We start from the raw sequence: 19,832 nt of genomic DNA, 5'->3' as shown, positions 1-19,832 counted from the left end.
TACAATAATCATCACTGCTTGGCGAGGAACTCGTTAAAACATTAATGAAAGTTCAAATCTGGAGAACATATCTAAAGTCAAACAATCAAAACGGTAAAATAGTAAATGGGTGAACCAAGGGGGGGGGGGGTACTTCAGCATTAAGAACTCCATAAAACTAGAAAGCATTTAAAACAAAACAAAATAAATAAAAAGCAAAAAAATAAAATAAAATAACCGAAGGCACCGGGATTTCCTAATATCCTGCCCACTGCGACCCATCTGGTGTACACGACCACTTCTTACTCCGACCAGCTGAACCCTGACTTTCGGGCTTCCTTACCCCAACGCCGCCTCAGGCAGAAGACCCGAGCATCGCCATCTGAGGTCGCAAGATAAACTCCCCCCCCCCCCCCTGCCCCATTTCCTTGGCTTGACGGTTCTCACATGGTATTTTAAATCTTAAAACACCAAGGGCAAAAAGGAGTGGTGTGGGTGGAGAGGGTGAGTAAATGGGCTAAGGTAGGGATTATCAAGAGTGATTAGATCAAAGTTGCCAAAGTAAGAAGTGCTGGATTCTGCAAGGACGTCCGCTGGGTAAGGCAGGGATTAGGAAAAGGAGAAAGGGGGGATTTGAGGGCGAAAAGACAACCGTTTCAGGAGAAATGTCAGGAAGGAGAGGAATCCAGGAAGGAGACTGTGATAAAGAGTCACATGTGTATCCAAGGGGAAGGGATAATGGGGAAGGAAGGGGCGGCTGATGCTGGGAGGGAGTGGGAAGAAGGAATAGGAGGAGGAGAGGTGTCGACGGTTACTTTGAGTGTAAAGGGAATGGGAACAGATATATTGGAAGATGGATGAGGTGTAGGCATGTTATCTTGGATTATGACTATATAGTTTTGAAGGTCTTCGAGAGTTTCTGTAGTGGATTGGGTTGGGGAGGTCTGAGAAACAAAGGTTTTCAAATGAGGGGGCGAAGAAGAGATAGGTGTCTGAGGGGTAGAGCAAGAGGTAGGTGGAGGCGAGGGTGTGGTAGGAGATGGGGTGGAACGTTTAGATTATCTGTTACGCGTAGAGCGAGGAGAAAGAGGAGAAGGTGTTGGGGTAGTGGTAGAGATTGGAGTGTCTGGATTTAGAATTCAAGAGGACCCCTATAAAATTACATTATGGGAGCCACCACAATTGAACCATGTGCGTGACTGTGCAGAGCAGTTTGATCGATCATGACCAGGTTGAGCACAGAGAGAGCATCGGGCTGTGGAACGGCAGTGTTTGGCAGGATGGCTGAGATGCCAACAATTCTGACATTGACGGAGGAGTGGAGGCTGATTTGGTCACACAAGGGATAATTCTCGGCAAATATGAAAATCAAGGGGAGGTCATACCTACGGAAAGTAATCTTGGCACTATTGGTGGAGGACTTACGACGGCCTCTAGGGGAATGGTGTAGCACTGTACTGATGCTGCATCATAGCCCATGTGGCAAGGGAGTAAGTCTTCTCCACAATCTGACCAATCCTTGTCGTAGGCAGGGAAGTTTGTTGGAGAGATGGAGGCAGTTCCGGTACATTTATTTAGGGAGGGAGGAGATCAGGCAGGAATGGGTTTGTCAGTGATGTCAGTCAGTCATAATGCTTTAGTAGGCGTTGATGTGGGGGTAGTTGTTGTGCGCAAAGTCGTGGTCAAAGGAGAGCCTGGGGGTCGGAGAATCGGGAGAATTTAAATCTGTGGGGCTAGTTGATAAAGGGGCAAGCCTCATTTCACCTAGTAGGGGTACAAAATCTTCATTACTGGCCATGGTAAGCCTGGAGTACGTTGGGGAGAGAAATTATCTTCTCCTCAGGGTTCCCTTGAAGGGTAAGGGCTAGACAGTTAATTACGGGAATGCTGTACTCTCACACCTTCCGAAGTGGATAGTAGAATGGTTACTTATTAAAACAAATGTACTGGACATCAAAGTCATAAAGCACTATGGTAAAGTATAGTGGCGAAAAGGGTAAACATAAGTTAATAATTAGGATAAGTGGACAAAAGAATGGGATGAAATAGACTAGGAAAAAGAAAGGGGAGAAGAAAGGCCCATGCAAAATTAGTTGAGGCAAGGGCTGAGGCCCAAGGTAGGGTCGAGCCCCTACTTTGGGCCTCAGTCTGTCTCCTAAGCTCCCCACAACAACAACGATCATGGGGGGGAGTGGATAGTAGAAGAAATTGGAGAAGAAAAAGAAGGGAATTAGAGACTGCAAAATTAGCTGAGCCCTTGGGCCTCAATCTCCGTCTCCTAAGCTCACCCACCATAACGGGACTGAGGGGATATTCAGCAGTATAAGTTACTTCGTCTCTGTTCTATTCAGGAATTATCGTGAGAAGTGCCGGGTCATCCTCTATATTTTTTATTTAATGATAAAAACCTGCTGCGTCAACATCTAAGGTCATTAGCGGCATGAACAAAATACAGCGATAACGTGAAGCTTGGAGACAAAGCCCCCAGGTAAGGAAGCGCTATATGTCATCAAAGGTCATATGTCGCAATAGTAAAGTATAGTAGCGAAAAGGGTTAGGATCGAGTCCATGATTTGGGCAAAGTTCTAGGTTGAACAGCACTAGAGGGTTGTATGGTAGTGAAAAGAGCATTATTAAAAAATGGTTAATGGTTAATGGTTAAAGGCAAAATAAATGTGCTAGACATCTAAGGTCATGTAGCACTATAGTTAATGTTAGTGAAGGGTGTTTGGGTTAGTGATTAGTTGTTAAAGCTGGGTTAAGGGATTGGTGAGTGAATGGGTTAGGGTCGGATGAGGTAATGTAAATAATAATAATAATGGTTAAAAGCAAAATAAATGTGCTAGACATCTAAGGTCATGTAGCACTATAGTAAATGGTAGTGAAGGGTGGTTGAGTTAGTGATTAGTTGTCAAAGTTGGGCAAAGGAATTGACGAGTAAAGGGGTTAAGGTTGGGTAAGGTAATATATAGGGGTTAGATCAAGTGAAGGATGTATATGTATGAGGAATGAAAACAGGTTGTCAAAGAAGAAAGTGTGAGAAGTTGTGGGAGGGATCACGGAAAATCGGTCCCATTTGGCTGGGCTAAATATATTATTTAAGAATTTTGTAGAGATGGGGGTAGTAGAAGGACGGGGGCATGTGGAAGAGGGAGTAGTGTTGAGGGAGGTAGTGTTATGGGGAGGTGGACAATAAGGTTGTAAGGTAGTATAAGGGAGGATGGGGTAGTTGATGAAGAAGGTTGTGGGGGTATAGTTGTTGAAGTTGAGCATGTTGGGAGTAGAAATGTCTCCTGGGGTGTTGATTAGGGTGGATACTGTACTAGTCGGCATTGAGAAGGGGGTATTAGTTGTAGTGTTCAGAGCCGTGGTCAAAGGAGAGCCTGTGGTCAGGGAATCGGGCGAGTTTGAATTGGTGGAGCTATTTGATGAAGAGGCAAGCCTCATTGCCTCTAATAATGGTATGGTTAATGGTTAATGGTTAATGGTTATTCGTTATTCATTGTTGGCCATGCTAAGCCTGGAGTATGTTGGGGAGAGAAACGGTCCACCCCTCAGGGTCGCTTGAGGGGTAAGGGCTAGACAACTAAAGCAGGGGAATACCGTGCCCATGGCTCCCTCAGGCCGTTCAGGACTGGCACAAAGTCAGCCTTTCATCCTTTCAGCACGGCTCTCACACCTTAGGAAGTGGATAGTAGAAGGGGTTGGTGAAGGGACAGAAAGGAAAAAGTAGGAGGGGGAAAAAAAGACCATGCAAAATTTGTTGAGTCGAGGGCTGAGTCCCAAGGTTGGGGAGTTCCCCAGCATTGGGTCCCAGTCTCCGCTTCCTAAGCCACCCCACGACAACAACGGGCAAGGGATTGGGGGGCATTATTATAAAAGCATTTGGGCAAAAACCGCAAAAATGAGTTAATTAGGATAAGTGGACAGAACATGGGAATGAAAAAAAGGAAAAGGAGAGAAGAAAAGACCATGCAAAATTAATTGAGGCGAGGGCTGAGGACCAAGGTAGGGGTGATCTCCTATGTTGGGCCTCAATCCCGGTCTCCTTTGCTCCCCCACAACAAGCAAGGGGTTAGGGGGGATAAGCAGTACTTCGTCTCTATTTTACTCTGGAGTGCCGGGCTATCCTCCATAGAGTTAACCATTATGTAAGTAGTTCAAAATTTCTTATCCAGCTTGTGTGTATGTTCCATATCTCATACATTCCCTTAGTAACAAATTTCATAATCACTATTTAGTAGACACCTATTTCGGTTTACTGACTGGACTTTCCTGATCGTAAACTCATTTTGCTGTATCATTTCCTTAATCATTTAACTTCATAATGTTTTTAGTCTCTTGATTTCATATGTACACCTTTACTGCCATAATTCCTGCATAGAAAGTTTAGTCTACCTTACAGTAAACCAGCCAAAGAAGGACAAGTCATGAAGTTCCGTTATCTATCAAAAGATGCAGAGACAAAATGTTTTTACATACTTTATCCGTGCCATTTTATGTAATGATTAATATTTCTCTTCTCTAATAAAAAGTTTTTCCATTTAAACTGTGTTAATACATCACTGAGTCTTTCCATTTTGGTTAAATATTGTTCCTCCTGATTTATCTTGCACAATGCGAGTCTCTAAACATATGGCTTTACATTATCATTTAAAAAGAAATTCATACTTGTGGTGTCTTTGTATTTGATGATTTACCATTGTTCTATTTAAATAATTTATATTCTGGATACCTGAATATACTTTACATTTTTTTTTTTAAATCATATAATAATGATTCATAATATTAAAACAACCAAACAAGAGGAAAAAATAATATACTAATAATTCTTGGGATTTATTATAAAGGAAATGTCACAACATAGACCTTTGATCAATATTCAATTTTTCACTGGCGTTACACATGTGGTACACAACCCGTACATGAAATATTAAAGCATTTTTGAGTAATCTTGTTTCACATCAGTCCTTTTAAATTGTGAAAAAAGCAGTGTTAGCTTTAGGCATTAATCTAATTTCCAATATTTTTCTTTTAAGATGGCGAAGATTTGCACCAATTTCTGGCAAGGTGTCAGTAAAAAAAAAAAAATGCAATAGTTTGCAGCTTCAAAGAAACTGCTGTAATGTGTGTGAGAAAAAGAGAGAGAGAGAGAGACAAGAGTGGGAAAGAGAAAGAAAGAGATATGAAAAGCACTGCAAACGCTTTGCGATGCCTTTCTTCGTAAACTCTCCTAAAACGGACTTCCTCTCAGGCAGCTTCCAGAACCCTCTATTCTCCACCGGCTTCGAGTAGCTATTGTCAGTCCATCCTCTTCTGAGAAACATTTTCGTCCTCCTTCCTCTTCCTCCATCTCCTTGACGCCTCCCTACCACCAAACGCCCAACTAAACCAGACAGTCTAACATCTTAACCAAGCTGTCCGGACTGTAGCGCCCTCTGGTAGCCGCTCTCCTGGGTCGGCTCGGGCTCCAGCTTGATCATGTCGTCGATACGGAGGATGGTGATGGCAGCTTCTGTGGCGAACTTGAGCTGCTTCAGTTTGCTCAGTGCAGGCTCAAACACACCAGCTTTCTTGTTATCACGGACCTGGCCTGGTGGGCAAGATGATAGATCATGTAAATGGGAGATTGTGAAACAGGAAATAATAAAGTGTGAATGGTAAGTGTGACTTTTTGGCATCTCCTTTGCTTTTTGCTATTTGAAGAAAAATGGATGAAGATTTGGAATCCAAACTGGCACTTTATTTTTTACCTTTAAGCCCGAGACCTAAATCAAATTGAACAAAAGCCAAAATAACTTTTCAGCCAACTCTCTCTCACCTTCAAGGAGATCCAAGCCATAGTTCTTGAGCTGTGAGTGCTCTGTCTTGACCTGTGACGAGTGATGGTAAGCACGCAGCTTGGGCACCAGATCTGTGGCATCCTTGGCGGCGTTCACACTCAGGGTGTTGGGGATGACGAGGAGGGACTGTGCGAAGGCTCCAATAGCCAGCTGTTCCCGGGAGCTCTGCAGAAGAAGAAATGGATGAGTGATGGGAAAAGGAAATTGGGGAAAGGGATAAAAAGAACCAGGGGTAAAATGGACGGGGGAAGCAGAAGACATGAAGGGAAAGGGTTATGGAAAGGAAGGTGGGATGAACAAGAATTAGATCAAGAGACAAGGAAAGATGAAAACTATCAAGGGAAGGAAAAGAAAAGGGTATAAAGGGATGGGTAAGGGAACTGGAAGAAGTAAGCTACATGACACAACATAATTACAAAGAAATCAATATTTTATCATGGACAAGGAAATGAGTATGTAAACTTTGGCCTCCAGAATGGCTATAACACCAAAAGGCCTAAACTACAAAGCTGCCCTATAATCACACAGCACATGCCAGCACAGGTAACTAGCGCATTTGTTTTCCCACCATGTATGAACCAATGAAGTCCTGATGGCTGGCTTCAATGCAGACATGAAATAATGAGGCCTTAGTGCTATTTTTCAGACTAAACTTAAGCCTTGCAAAAGTGGAAAGTCCAAATGACAGAAAGGTAATGCTGGCATGACATATACAAGTCCCTGGTGAGATGGCTATCCTTGGAATGGCATCACAGATGCCATCAAGAGGCAAAGTATTGAATTAAATCATATATTGGCTTATTACTTTTTCTTTAAAAAAATAATAGTTTTGTCTGCTGTCACAATTTAGAGCAGTTTGAGTATGTGCTCTGTGGCTTTGGTTATCAACTTCAAGTCTACACAACAGACATAGGGCTGCTTAGCTAAGTTCAAGTCTGAGGGAGAAAGAAATTTCAGTTTCTATAATCTAGCTTTATGAAATATGACAAGTTTTGTTAGAATTTGAGCAAAATGTATATTTAGGGGAATTCTATTCCGAGAAAATATATTTCTAGGGGAATTAAATACAACTAAAGATCAAAACAAGAAATATCCTGATGAGGGGAAAGGGGGAAGAGCAGTGAGGAGATGGAAAAAGGAAACATGAGGGACAAGGCAAGGGATTGTGGGGATAAGGGCTGAGATATGTGGACAAAGGATGAGGATAAGAGCAAGGGATAATGGGAATGGGAAGGGAAGAAAGGGAGAAGAAAGGAAGGATGAAGAATGGTGAAAAATGAACGTCGGAGGGAAGATGTGGCGGAAAGAAAAGGTAAGAGGATAGTAAAGAGGAAAGACAAAGGGTACAAGAGGTAGAAGAAAGAGTAAGGGTATGAGTGTGTGAGGGGAAAAGGAGAAAGGACAGAAGAATGACTGGTGAACAGAAAAAGGGACAAGGGTAAAGAAAAAAAGAGAGACTGATATACCACTACAATAATGTATGAAATAATCTCATGATGATGCAATTGCAGCAGACGATGATCTTGTACTTACCAAACTTGTGGCAAAGCTTTCAAGGTAAACAGACAAGGCAGCCTCAACAGCACCACCTCCACACACAATTGAGCTGCTCTCCAGGACCCTCTTGACCACACACAGGGCGTCGTGGATGGAGCGCTCCATCTCATCACAGTAGAAGTCATTGGGACCACGGAGGATGAGGGAGCTGGCAGATCGGGCAGATGGCCTGTGGGGAAATAAATTAAAGTATGTGAATAACCTGCATGGTTTTGGAGAACTGTCAGAAGTACACGCATTGCCTGCATGTTTTTTATAGAATTCTTTGAAATGTGGTTGGATTGCCAATGCACTTTTATGTTGTTAAGAGACCTGTGAATTCAAGCTTATGCTTCTGATACACAAAGTTTAGCCCAATCATGGAAGGTTCATGTATGGTCTACTCTAGTTTTTTTGTATAAATTTTGCTGCTTGCAGATGGCATTACAGCCGCCAAGGAGTCAATTAGTAGGCCCTAGTGACTGTGCCTGATTTTCCTATTTCTATATTTGCAGGAAAATGTGCTCTTTTTTCAAATACTTAATTATTGCTGGTGTTATCATTATTGATATAATAATAATATATTAATATAAGTAAAACAATAAATAAAGAGCTTTCCATAAATCAAGGAAAAGGGTAAAAATGTAAGATAAGTAGGACTAATAATCAACTCTTTTGCAACTAAGCATATGTAAAGTCATCTATTTATAAAGACAACTAATAAACTAATATTCAAGTAGGTATAGCATGTATTCTTGTCATGTGGGACAATTTGATTAATAAAAAATAATTCAAAACATTGTAAAAAATAAAATCTACTTCAACTAAGCTTTAAAACTCTGGTAACACATCTGTGATTTGATGTTTATTATAATAATGTTGCTTACTTTAGTAAGGGTTTTGAACCTATTAAAATCCACATGTACCTTTCATCATTTACCTTCATATCTACTTCTACATCAATGACCAACTCAAAACTATAAACAGATCTACTATCACCAAAATTGCACTGTACCTGTGGTAAGAATTTTACTTCAAAGTACATGGTTCAGCAAACAAACACCTGTTTTCCCTTACCCCTTGATAAGGATGAGCTCATCATCACAGATACGTTCCTGGGAGACCTCTGCGGCCTCGCCAAGGTAGGTGGGGTCGAAGGTCTCCTCTCCTTCCAGGTTGCACAGGGTGGTGAGGAAAGTGGCTCCAGTTGCTTTGGCTATTCTCTGGGGTTGAGGAGATAAAAGGATATTTATGATTATTCAGTAATGGTATCAAATATGCGTGTCCTTGATAATAATCTATGCTGATTCTCAATCATTTGAGAAAAGGAAATTGAAACCAACTTATGCTTGTTCTTAACCCCAATGAGCCATAAGATGAGCTGTGCATAATCAAGTTTCTCCTTACATCCGAGTTGCCTTGACAAAGCCCCAGCTCTTAAAACCTAGAATGCTGTCACTTCTATTACTTTTAGATGGGATGAAGAGTTCAATCAAACATAATTGGCAGTGAGTGCAATGAAGCCTATTTGGTACTTTTGTTTTCTTCCAGCCCCAAAGAACTATTCCCTCTCAATCCCATCACTTCATCATCACTACTCTTCTGCTCTGTGATGGGATCCAGACAGTCCCAACCAAGCATAATTTGAGAGAGAAGAGGATGACCAATATCATTCATATTTACCTTGAGATCGGACTTCTTGCAACGCCTGACAGCCATGGCTCCGGCTTCGACGAAGTACTTGAGGCAAAGGTCATCAATGCCGCCGGTAGTGAGAATCACATTGGCACCAGCCTTGAGGATCTTCTCAATTCTCTCCTGCAGGTATGGAATTAGGAGGTTTGTGAAGAGGAAACGGAAAAACGTGTAAAATATAGAAAGGCAAAAAACAACTAGTCCAAATTCATAAGACAAGGAGAAAAAAAACACTGTCCCTGAACCTGTAAAATCTAATTCCAAGTGGGTGACCCTGACATTATATAGCACAATATTTGCAGACTATTAGATCAAAATTACCCCTCCCCCCTTTAACAAACACCATCCCTTCTAACCTTTGTGATGTCTGACTCTCTCTGTCTGATGGACTCGAGCTTGGCAGGGTCGTTGACAAGAACCTGGATGCCGAGCTTGAGTTTTTCCTTCTGAAGAGAGAAGTCGAGGCAGGCAACCTTGGCTCCCGTGATCTTTTTCTTCATGGCTGATGGGAAAGAAAGAGTGCTTTAAATGTAGAAATAAACATAGGAAATTCATTAATAACAGACATACACAAAAATCAAGCACAAAGGTGACATAAAAGCACAAAATCAAATTTCCCTGCTCTTAAACTCTTAAACCGAATTAACCAGCATTCACCGGTAAAAGACACAACATATTTTACATAGCTTTTTAGACCACTTTATAGGTTTTAAGACCTTAATCTATCACATTTCTCATTCCTTTTCCCCCACCACTTCCACGACAAGCGTATTTACCATGTGATGCGATGGTGCAATTGAGTGCATAGCCATTGACAATGACAGACTCCCTGGCTGAGCGGCCATGAGCTTTGAGGACATTGATGGCCTTGATGGGGTACTTGTGGCCACCCTTGCCATCTCCTGTGCGCACTGCCATGGCTGCATCAACCACCATGTTAGCGAAGAAGTCACTGTCGATGGAGATCACCTGTGTGTGGCAGAGGTTGGATATGAGCGGCAGGTAGTTGAGAGCCAGAGTGGAGTGTTGGAGTGAACGATGGATCAGTTGCAAACACGGGCAATGATAAGCGAGTTGAGGGGAAGTTGCAAAATCAATAAAAAAAAAGTAAGGTCCTATTACCCTATCTATTCAAATAAATACATACATACATACATACATTATGTGTGTGTGTGTGTGTGTGTGTGTGTGTGTGTGTGTGTGTGTGTGTGTGTGTGTGTGTGTGTGTGTGTGTGTGTGTGTGTGTATTATATATTTAGACAGTCAAAAAACAAAATTTTAAAAATATATCTAAAATAATAATAATAATATGCATTCCTTATTTCAGACTATGTTTCTTTGCATTTTATTAAACTATATAAAAACAAGTTAATACAATTTTCAACAACACACCTTAGAGGACATAGATGTTCTGGCAGCAGCAACGATGCAATCACGACCAATTTCATCTGTGTTTATGGTGAGGTTGTTCTGGATGTAGCGGCAAGCCTCCCTGAGAGAAATAATCCATGATTAATAAAAGTAAATCTTAATCTCTCAATGACAGAATCAGAAATCTCTTGGTGTCATTGACTCCGGAGGCTTCTGGCAACCATCCTGCCGTTTGGCCCAGGAGTCCGCTGTGTAGCAGAACTTTCTGCTATATGTGCTCTAACACGTTGCAATGCCTATAGCCATACCCGGTGCGTTGAGTTAGTTTATTATGATAGCTATAGGTGTGACCCGGGTTAATTAAAAATGGTATTATAATGATAAAGTGCAATAATAATAATAATTGACAGTGATGATAGTAAATCTTTGAATTAGGTATTATTACTTTACTTCCCATCCCAACAATTCTTATCTGCTGTATCCTGTAATCATTCATGCCTGGTTGCCACTCTTCTTGCCATCAAACACTAGGCCCATTTACCAGGTTGCAAATATCCATGCCACACATATTAAGCTTGTATATGTTACATGTGCTAAACAATAGTTCACTTATTATTCCAAAGTATGTTTTAACTCTCCCTCTAGCTTTTAACTAATCTCATGCCATATCCATAATCACAGACTATGGGGAAAATGGACATTGCCTCTGGCTCATGGTCCACTTTGACATGGGAAAAAAGCAATTATGAGGTTAATTAGACAATTTTGTACTGTTCCATAATAATCCAAAATACCCTTGACTCATATTTCTCAACTTAGTATGCATATCTCCAAAATTATCACCTACCATTTCCAATTGCAACTGGTTTAACCCTGCCACATATATATTTTTTTTTAAATAGGGTTTTGTACTATTTACTTAATGGTTTACATAACTTTTCTCTCCACCCTAGCTGCCTAGCAATAGTTAGGAGTAAATAGGTTCACATGTGAGAAATTGCTTACTGGCAACTCACTCTCTACAGGCAAACACATTTTCTTTTCACAGTTGGGAAAAAAGAAAAAGAAAGAAAAAAACACGACAAAACATGATTTGGAGTGAAACATGATTGGTAGGGTAGCAATAATTGAGCCCTGCACCATGTACACCATGTATATTCACAGGACCAACTGTAAGCAACCCAGAATTCACTTCACATGCAGGAGAGGATTACTTGCAACACTATTTCCATTCTAAAATGGTATATCTATAATTACCATACAATCTACTCTTCACTAACAAAGAATACTAATCATCATACTATTGCCCCTTTCAAGTTTGTTTTTTATTGTCATTATTACTATCATCATCATTATTATTCTCATAATTATTAATTTTATTTACTTTACTTTTCTTTCCTTTCTTTCTATTATGACAGGCAGAACAAGTTTGAATAAATAATTATCAAGCTGCCATCCATAACCACCCAACTTATCACGTACACCTTTATATCTATATCTAATGCTATGTAAACTATTCATCATACTCACTTGCAAGCCAGCTTATAGCCTGCGATGATGGACGTAGGGTGGATCCTCTGTTTCACCAGCTCATCAGCAACCTTCAGGAGCTCTGCAGCAATGATCACTACACTAGTTGTGCCATCTCCTACCTGGTGAGTCGAGGAATAAAAACAGAGGGGTCAAGATCTTGATGGCAAGCTAAGAAAAAAATATCTAAAAAACAATGTCGTCTTCTTCATACTTATATATATATAAACAATACTGTGTATTAAAACATTATCTTACTGAAATGAAATGTGCCCAGAGACTGCTTATAAAGGTTGTATTAACATGGCACTGAGTGACAATGTAAAAACTTGAGTCAACAATAATTACAACTGAACAGCAACATTTTAAAATTAAATGAAGAGGTAAAAACTGGGTTATAAAAGTTACCCCCAGTTACTATGGACCAAATCAGGAAGCTCCGAATTCACTGATTTGGGAACTTTAATGGTGTTGGACAGTGCCTTGAACCTGGCTAGCTTAAGCGCCATCACTGTCCGAATTGTCTAACTCTCCTACAGTTGACTTGAAAGTGGTTAGTGCTCTTTCTTTACCTAGATTACTAATATTTTACACTTAAATATGCCCCCTGAAGGAATAAAATATGAGCATCAGTTTGCTAATTTAATCTAATTTAATGGTTCAAGAAAATGCACTTCTCCATTACCTTGAATATAAGATGAAAATGTTTATCAGTCTGATACTAAATAAAGTGTGGTTAAAATAAGCTAATCCTTTGTGACAAACACATGTGAAGATGTAGTTCAAAGTATTATTATGAAATGATGAGTTAATAATGGGTAAAGGATTAAAATCAGCTACTACCTGTATTATTCAGAAGAAAGGAAAGCAACAAAAGACTGACCACAAGAGGGAGGAAAAATAATAATGAAATCAAAATAGAAACAAAAAATAGGATTGACCCACCTCCTCGTCCTGCAGCTGTGCCAACTCGACCAAGACACGGGCAGCTGGATGCTCAACTTCCAGCAGTTTGAGGATTGTGGCACCATCGTTGGTCACTGTGACGTCCTGGTGGAAAGGAGAGAGACATGAAGGAAATGAGAGATATTGAAATTATATATTGCCAGCAAGTATTACAAATAATGCACAACTAACTGTACAAATAACTTCTTAGTTGCCAGGATGTCAATTGAAAGCCTACAATATCTAAATAATAGGGTCCCTATAGAAGGTTAATATTATCATGATTATCCTTACACTTCTTTTTTTAAATACTTTTTTTGCAAAAGGAAAAAGAAAAAAGAAAAAAGCTTGATACACTCAAGACAAATACCAGTGCATTAAAATGTTTAATAAGACACAAACAACTGTATACTTACTCCAACATCATCAACAATCATTTTGTCAAGCCCCACTGGCCCCAGGGAGCTCTTGACAATGTTGGCCACAGAACTGGCAGCGATGACTGCAAATAAAAAGGAAAAAAAATGAAGGTGGAAAGCCCTAATTCTGCACGGGTCACTTAACATGTAATTTTTTTTTGTGTAGAGAAGACAATATGGACAAAAACCTATAGACACAGCAAACATTTCAGTGAATAAAATTTACTTCATTAATACACAACTTTCTTTTCCAATTCACCAATGATATTCATGTACGTTTTGGTTAGAAGAGCATGCAACATAAGTTTAAAACTACAATATACTCAATACACTGTGCACTTCCTATTAATGCTTTATCATAATGTACTATGCTCTTCTCAGCTAACTTACACCCACTGTGAATACTGGTCTATTTCTAACTTTTAAAATGTATCACCAAATCTAAAACTTGTCCAGAAATTTTACTCATCTTTAAAAGTTTTAACAGAATTTTTTTATTAACAATGAACGAAAATGGAAAATAAATTGTAAAGTACATACAAAATTGACAAATAAACACTTAGTAAATAACTTTGTAATCCATACCTAACTATTTAACAGTATTAGTTCATGTATCGCATCAATATCAAACAATAATTCAATACATATTACGAGTAATACAACAGCTTCTGTTTGCCTCCGCACCATCAGGCATGGAGACAACCACTAAAGCTGCATAAACAATATGCACTTGTGAGGATGAATTGTCAAATTCACAGAATTTATATCATTACTTTACATTAATCAGAATCAACCCCTTGGTAATTCTTTACAGTACGAACACTTGCCAAAGACTAAGACCCTGACTCCATATCCAGCAAACTTTGTCTTCATTTCAGTATATATGACAAGATAGAGACGAAACTCGGGAGCACTGAAAGGACTCAGCTGGAATCAGTGCTTTCTGCTATCTGTTCCCTATTTCTGTGGCATTACCATTTATGTCTGCAGATTATTTCTTATACTGACAACTGCAACTTCTGTCCTCTACAAGATGATGATGTTCGTTACAAGATCATCATCTACAATTTGCACTAGCTTACTATGCCCATACCATAAAGGTTAACCCCCCTATATTTTTTACAATCTGTATCTCCTTCATCCAAACCCCCAAATCCTGACAGGTTCCTGAAGCCTGTTGGATGGGTAGGGGCATGGCCATTGCGAAGAAAATAAGACATGTTGGTATAGTTTCACTTTCACAGAGCCAAATGGAACAAGATAAATTTTGACTAAAGCAGACACTATGACGGGCTACTAAGACACTTTTCATCTATGGTATTTCCTTCACAATTGATAAAGTTGTGCAAAACACACTACTTTGGTATACATTTAACCAGTTCCCAATGGTAACGTGTACAAGCGTCATAACATACCGCATGGTCTGTGGGGTACGGCTGTACACACAGCAACGCACCAGAGCATGTCACGACATGTAGCGGACTCCCATGCACAGTGTCTGAATATTACCAAAAATCACCAGAATTTATGATGCTCAAAGATTTTTGATACCCATTGGCATAGGGTTAAAAGAAAATCTAATGACACTATCCCAAGGAAAGGAAAAATTTACTCGGTGATACACTCATGAAATAATCTTCGCAGGCTAAGTATAACATCAGAAAATGGAAAGCGACAAATGCTGTGCAAAAGAGTATGTCCACTGCCATCAGGTGGTTCCACAAATAGGGATATACAGTAAAAGGCACTAGGTTAGGAAGGTTTTCGGTTCTCAGGAGTGGCTGCAGTAATAGAGATATAGCAACTACCAATACTTTAACTTGTGTTATTTGCAATGGAAGACCACAGATCATGCATATTATAACATGAATAATTGAAACAAGGAACAATGCTTGCAAGGTTGGATGGCTGAGTGAAGCCAAAAAAATTACTAGATTTAGTTAATCTTTCTGGTATGGATGCACTAAGGTAGGGCAACTTGATATTCTTGTGAAGGAGAAAAAGTTATAGTCATCAGTACATGAAATAATCTGCTAACACAAATGACAGCACCACAAATTAAGGAAAAAGAATGTGGCAAGAGCAGAGCCTAAGTTAACTTGGTGTCCTGTGTTTTAGGTCAATCTTGCAGTACATACTGAGGTGAAGACATGTCTCCCTGGGGTCACTCAGGGGCAGAACCCCCATCAACATTCACCTAGGGCAGTGCCCGAAGGCTACGCCCAATCACGGCAAATTAGATTGTTCAATTAATTTTGCGACATGGGGTCGAGAACTTTAGTCTCAGAAGTGCATCTATACTGTAAGGAATTACCCCAGAATTTTTTCAAATCACATCAACATTATCAATGAAAGTCATGTGTCAGGAAATCCATGCAAGATTTGGTTAATCTTTGCAGTATGGTTGCACTAAGGTAGGGCAAGCTGAAGTTCCTATTCCTGTAGATGACTAAATATTGTAGTTGATCATACATGAAATAATATGTAGACATGAACAGTAATGTCAAAAAGGAAATAGACAAAGTGCCACCTCGAGCCTAAGTCCACTCTGTGCTCCTAAGTTTGAACACTCTTGCCATGCATACCAAGGTGAAGACATTGTTTCCCAGAATGGTTTTAGGGGTTGAGCCCCCTGTCAACCCTCACCTTGGGCAGTGCTCAAAGGGCATGCCGAATCATGGTAAATTTGATTGTTAAATATATTATGTGATGTGGACTTGTGGACTTAATCCCTGGCAAACACATCCGTACTGTGAAGAATTAACCAAACAAGGTTTCCTAGGGAGTGTTAGAGAGCAGAGCTTCCCCCCCCCACCCACTCCAACCCCCATCAACCCTCCCCTTGGCCAGTGCCCAAAAGGGTATGCACAGTAATGACAGCTTAATTTGTTAATAATAATAAAAAAGATTAAGGTTACTGAGAGCGACCCACAGATAGAGGAAAATGGACACTGCCATCTTAACCCCTTCACGACGGGTTGCATCTCTATACGTCAACAAACCGCCTGAAATTTGGCGTGCGGCTGTACGCCGCGGCGGCGCACCAAAGCGCTCTGAGGCAGTGATTCGGCTCAATGTACCAAACTCCCGTGCTCAAAGTCGGCGCGTTACCATTGATCGCCAGAGTGTAGAGTTTTTTTTTTTAAGTTTTCTTCACTCATCACCAAGGGGTTAATAGAGTGAGAAGCAATATAGGTACATCTGCAGCAGCCTCATATTTATCAGGAAATGACGAAAAATGCCATAACACCCTCACACACCCAGAGTTCTTAATTTCATGTTTTCTATAAGTAGGCACAAAGGTCTAATAAAGAGGGGGGGTATGGGTGGGTTGCCCCCCCCTGTCTAAGGAATGAAAAGAAGGTAAGACTGGCGGTAACAAATACCCCCCCCCCCCCCCCAAGAAAAACAAAAGTGACAATTACGGACTTCCTCTCCAGCGAATGCGTCATTATTATAAGAATCACCCTATCTTATATCATTTCCACGTAAAAACAACAACGACGGCTGAAAATGTTAACTTCCATCTCCAACAAATCGAGAGGCTTCATTATTCTCTCAAGCGGAGAGAAATCGAGCTAAAAATAGTTAAAATAACGAGCATGTGTTCATGTGCTCAGAGATGGGCGGACGTGCCTCGTGCTCACTCGTTTTTTTCTTTGTTCTCTCTAACTTTCTTATCATTCGCGTTCCTCAAGCTCGAGGCGAATAACGAAGAGCACATTATAGTGATAAAACATCGAAAGAAACTCGATAGAACGATAAATAATAATGATATCATTAAAAAAAAAAAATCAATTGCATACTCCTACACAAATATCACCCGAGCGAAATATAAAATCTTATGAGTTATATTTTCATCAAAATGACTCCTCCAACACTTACCATTTTCGGTTCTGACGGAGGTGCCCGAGGACCTCTTTCCCTGGATGCTAAGCACAGAGTCGGCCGTCATTTTGTTATTAATTTATTTGGGGAAAAAGTCTGAGAAAATTCGGACCTCTCGCTCCTGTCGCCGCCGCCGGTGTGACTCATGTAAACAACAACGTGACGGCGAAGGGATCCCGGAGCGTGGAGACGGTTCGATTCTCTTGCGATGGGGGTTGTTGTTTTTTGGAATAGGACACTTAGAATGGGATAACTGGGTGAGAATTTGAATTCTAGGAGTTTTGTGGTTACTTCTGGATTATTTTGATATTATTTAATTTGGTGTGGTTGGTAGATTATGCGTGTTTCGCCCTCAGACTATAGATACACTAAAGATTCGATCTTATTTGCGTGATGTTCTTTTGTTCGCTCCGCGTGACAGACGACGGGAAGCTTCTCGATTCTTCTCGAAACGACAAATGTGTATTTTTGTCCAATTTTCTCATTTTCTTCCCTTTTAGTAACCTTCATTTCGCAATATATCCAACGTATGTTGTGTGAATGAGCAATTGGAAATTCAAACCAGGTTCAAATCCGCTTAAATATGAAGAATTATTCGATAAATTTCGCGGTTTAAATAGTTGATGAGAGAGAGAAAAAGGGATATTTTAATGGTAGACTAAAACAAATGTGCAAGTATTTTTTAATTGCTCATTGTCGTTCAATTTCTGTTTAGATACTGAACTGATGTTCAACGGATAATTGCTATGGTGTCATAGTAATAATGGTATCAGTTAATGTAGTTATTACAGTTAATCTTCACTGTAATTGTGATTTTCATTGTAATTATCATAATAACACTCATCATATCATGTTATTTTTTCTTGTTCTTGTTGTTGCAAAGATGACAAAGTTTCTTATTTTATCATTATTGTTATCACTGTCATTATCATTACTGTTATTATCAGTCATTATCATTTCTATTGTTGTGCCTTATCATTACTCTACATATACTCCCATTCAAACTCTTGCTATTATTTCTATCATTATCATGAATATCATCATTATCAGTATCAATATTTTCACAATTAAGGAAATCACAAGAATAATATTGTTTTCACTTTATATCTAGCATCCCTATCTTCTGTGTATCTATCTATCAATTTATCAATTTACATAAAACTATCAATAAACAAATATGAATAGATGAATAAACAGGCAGCCAGGCAGTCAGAGATAGATCACAATTATATCAATAATGATAATGATGATGATGTAATAAATTATAATGATAAAACTAATTACAATGGTAGCATAGATAATAATGGAAATAATGTTAATAATGATATAGATAATGGTAATCGTGATTATAATGCACTAATAATGAAGATAATACTAATATTACTACAATGATAATGATAATGGCGGCGATAAGAAGAATGATGATAATAGAGATAATAATAATATTATTAATGATGATAATGATAGTGGTAATGATATTAATGATAACCATGATAATCATGATAGTGATTATAACAATAATAACTGATAATAATAGTGATAACAGCAACAACAACCACAATAATAATAATAATAATAATAATAATAATAATAATAATAATAATAATAATAAAAAGATAATAATAATTGTAGCAATAACAATAACAGTAATACTGCACTACTAATAATGGCTATACAATAAAGATATCAATCATAATAATGATAGTAATAATGACAATAGTATGGTTGATAACGATCATAGGGATATTATCAGCAAAAATATTTCTATTAATGATAGTAAATATAATGTCAATAATGATAATAATAGTAATGTTGATGATGATAATAATAATAATAATAATAATGATAATAATAATAATAAGTAATAATAATAATGATAACGATAACAATGATGATAATGATTATGATAGTAATGATGAGGATGATAATAATAATGATAATAATATTAATCGCAATAATAATGATGATTATGGTGATATTAATGATAATAATAATAATAATGATAATAGCAATAATGATGATAATGGTAATGATACTACTACTATTACTACTACTAGAAGTTATGCTAATCATACTAATTATCATTATCATTGTTGTTGTTGTTGTTATTGTTTTTTATCACTTGATCATTATTATAATTATCATTAATAACATGGTTTTGTCATTATCATAATCATTATTAATGTTATCATCATCATCATTATGATTATCATGATTTTCATAATAATTATAATAACGACGGCGATGATTGTTGTGATAATAAGTAATAAAAATAGCAATAAAATATTTAGAAAAAGAAATGATCTATCCATCTACATCACAATTCTGTTTTGTGTTGAATATCACGTTACGCTTGAAATCACATACCTTCATTTTGATGATGTAAAATGATAACTGGCAATATTAATATCACAGAATGACGCGCACATAAGCATACGCACGCACGCACGCTTGTACGCACGCGGATACACACACACACACACACACACACACACACACACACACACACACACACACAAACACACACAAACACACACAAAGTATTACGAATTTATACTGTTCTAACTCTATCTTATCACTAGTATCTCTATCATTATCCATGAAAATAAAGATAGTTATGATAAAG

General features: G+C 38.7%; 1 protein-coding gene across 1 annotated transcript; it reads right to left on the bottom strand.

Annotated features, from left to right (window-relative positions):
* Positions 1-4,805: 4,805 nt before the first annotated feature.
* Positions 4,806-17,362, bottom strand: LOC125048285 (T-complex protein 1 subunit alpha-like). Its single transcript, XM_047646916.1, has 12 exons — positions 17,204-17,362; positions 13,316-13,401; positions 12,900-13,004; positions 11,955-12,076; positions 10,446-10,545; positions 9,830-10,022; positions 9,410-9,555; positions 9,042-9,176; positions 8,436-8,581; positions 7,356-7,548; positions 5,801-5,987; positions 4,806-5,572 (listed from the first exon to the last, which is right to left on the bottom strand). Exons 1-12 carry the CDS (start codon positions 17,271-17,273, stop codon positions 5,388-5,390), a joined length of 1,668 nt encoding a protein of 555 aa, XP_047502872.1. The 5' UTR covers positions 17,274-17,362; the 3' UTR covers positions 4,806-5,387.
* Between the last annotated feature and the right edge of the window lie 2,470 nt (positions 17,363-19,832).

Source organism: Penaeus chinensis, chromosome 43 (genome assembly GCF_019202785.1).
Source record: "Penaeus chinensis breed Huanghai No. 1 chromosome 43, ASM1920278v2, whole genome shotgun sequence".
NCBI classification, from domain to species: Eukaryota; Metazoa; Arthropoda; class Malacostraca; order Decapoda; family Penaeidae; genus Penaeus; species Penaeus chinensis.
This window is presented reverse-complemented; position numbering and strand designations above follow the sequence as displayed.

Excerpts from the sequence above, each read along its gene's own strand:
- LOC125048285 (XM_047646916.1), bottom strand. The coding sequence starts at position 17,273 with ATGACGGCCGACTCTGTGCTTAGCATCCAGGGAAAGAGGTCCTCGGGC. Across the intron at positions 10,023-10,445 it reads GAACATCTATGTCCTCTAAG|GTGATCTCCATCGACAGTGA; the intron begins GTGTGTTGTTGA and ends TGCCACACACAG. Across the intron at positions 5,573-5,800 it reads TGGCTTGGATCTCCTTGAAG|GCCAGGTCCGTGATAACAAG; the intron begins GTGAGAGAGAGT and ends CTTGCCCACCAG.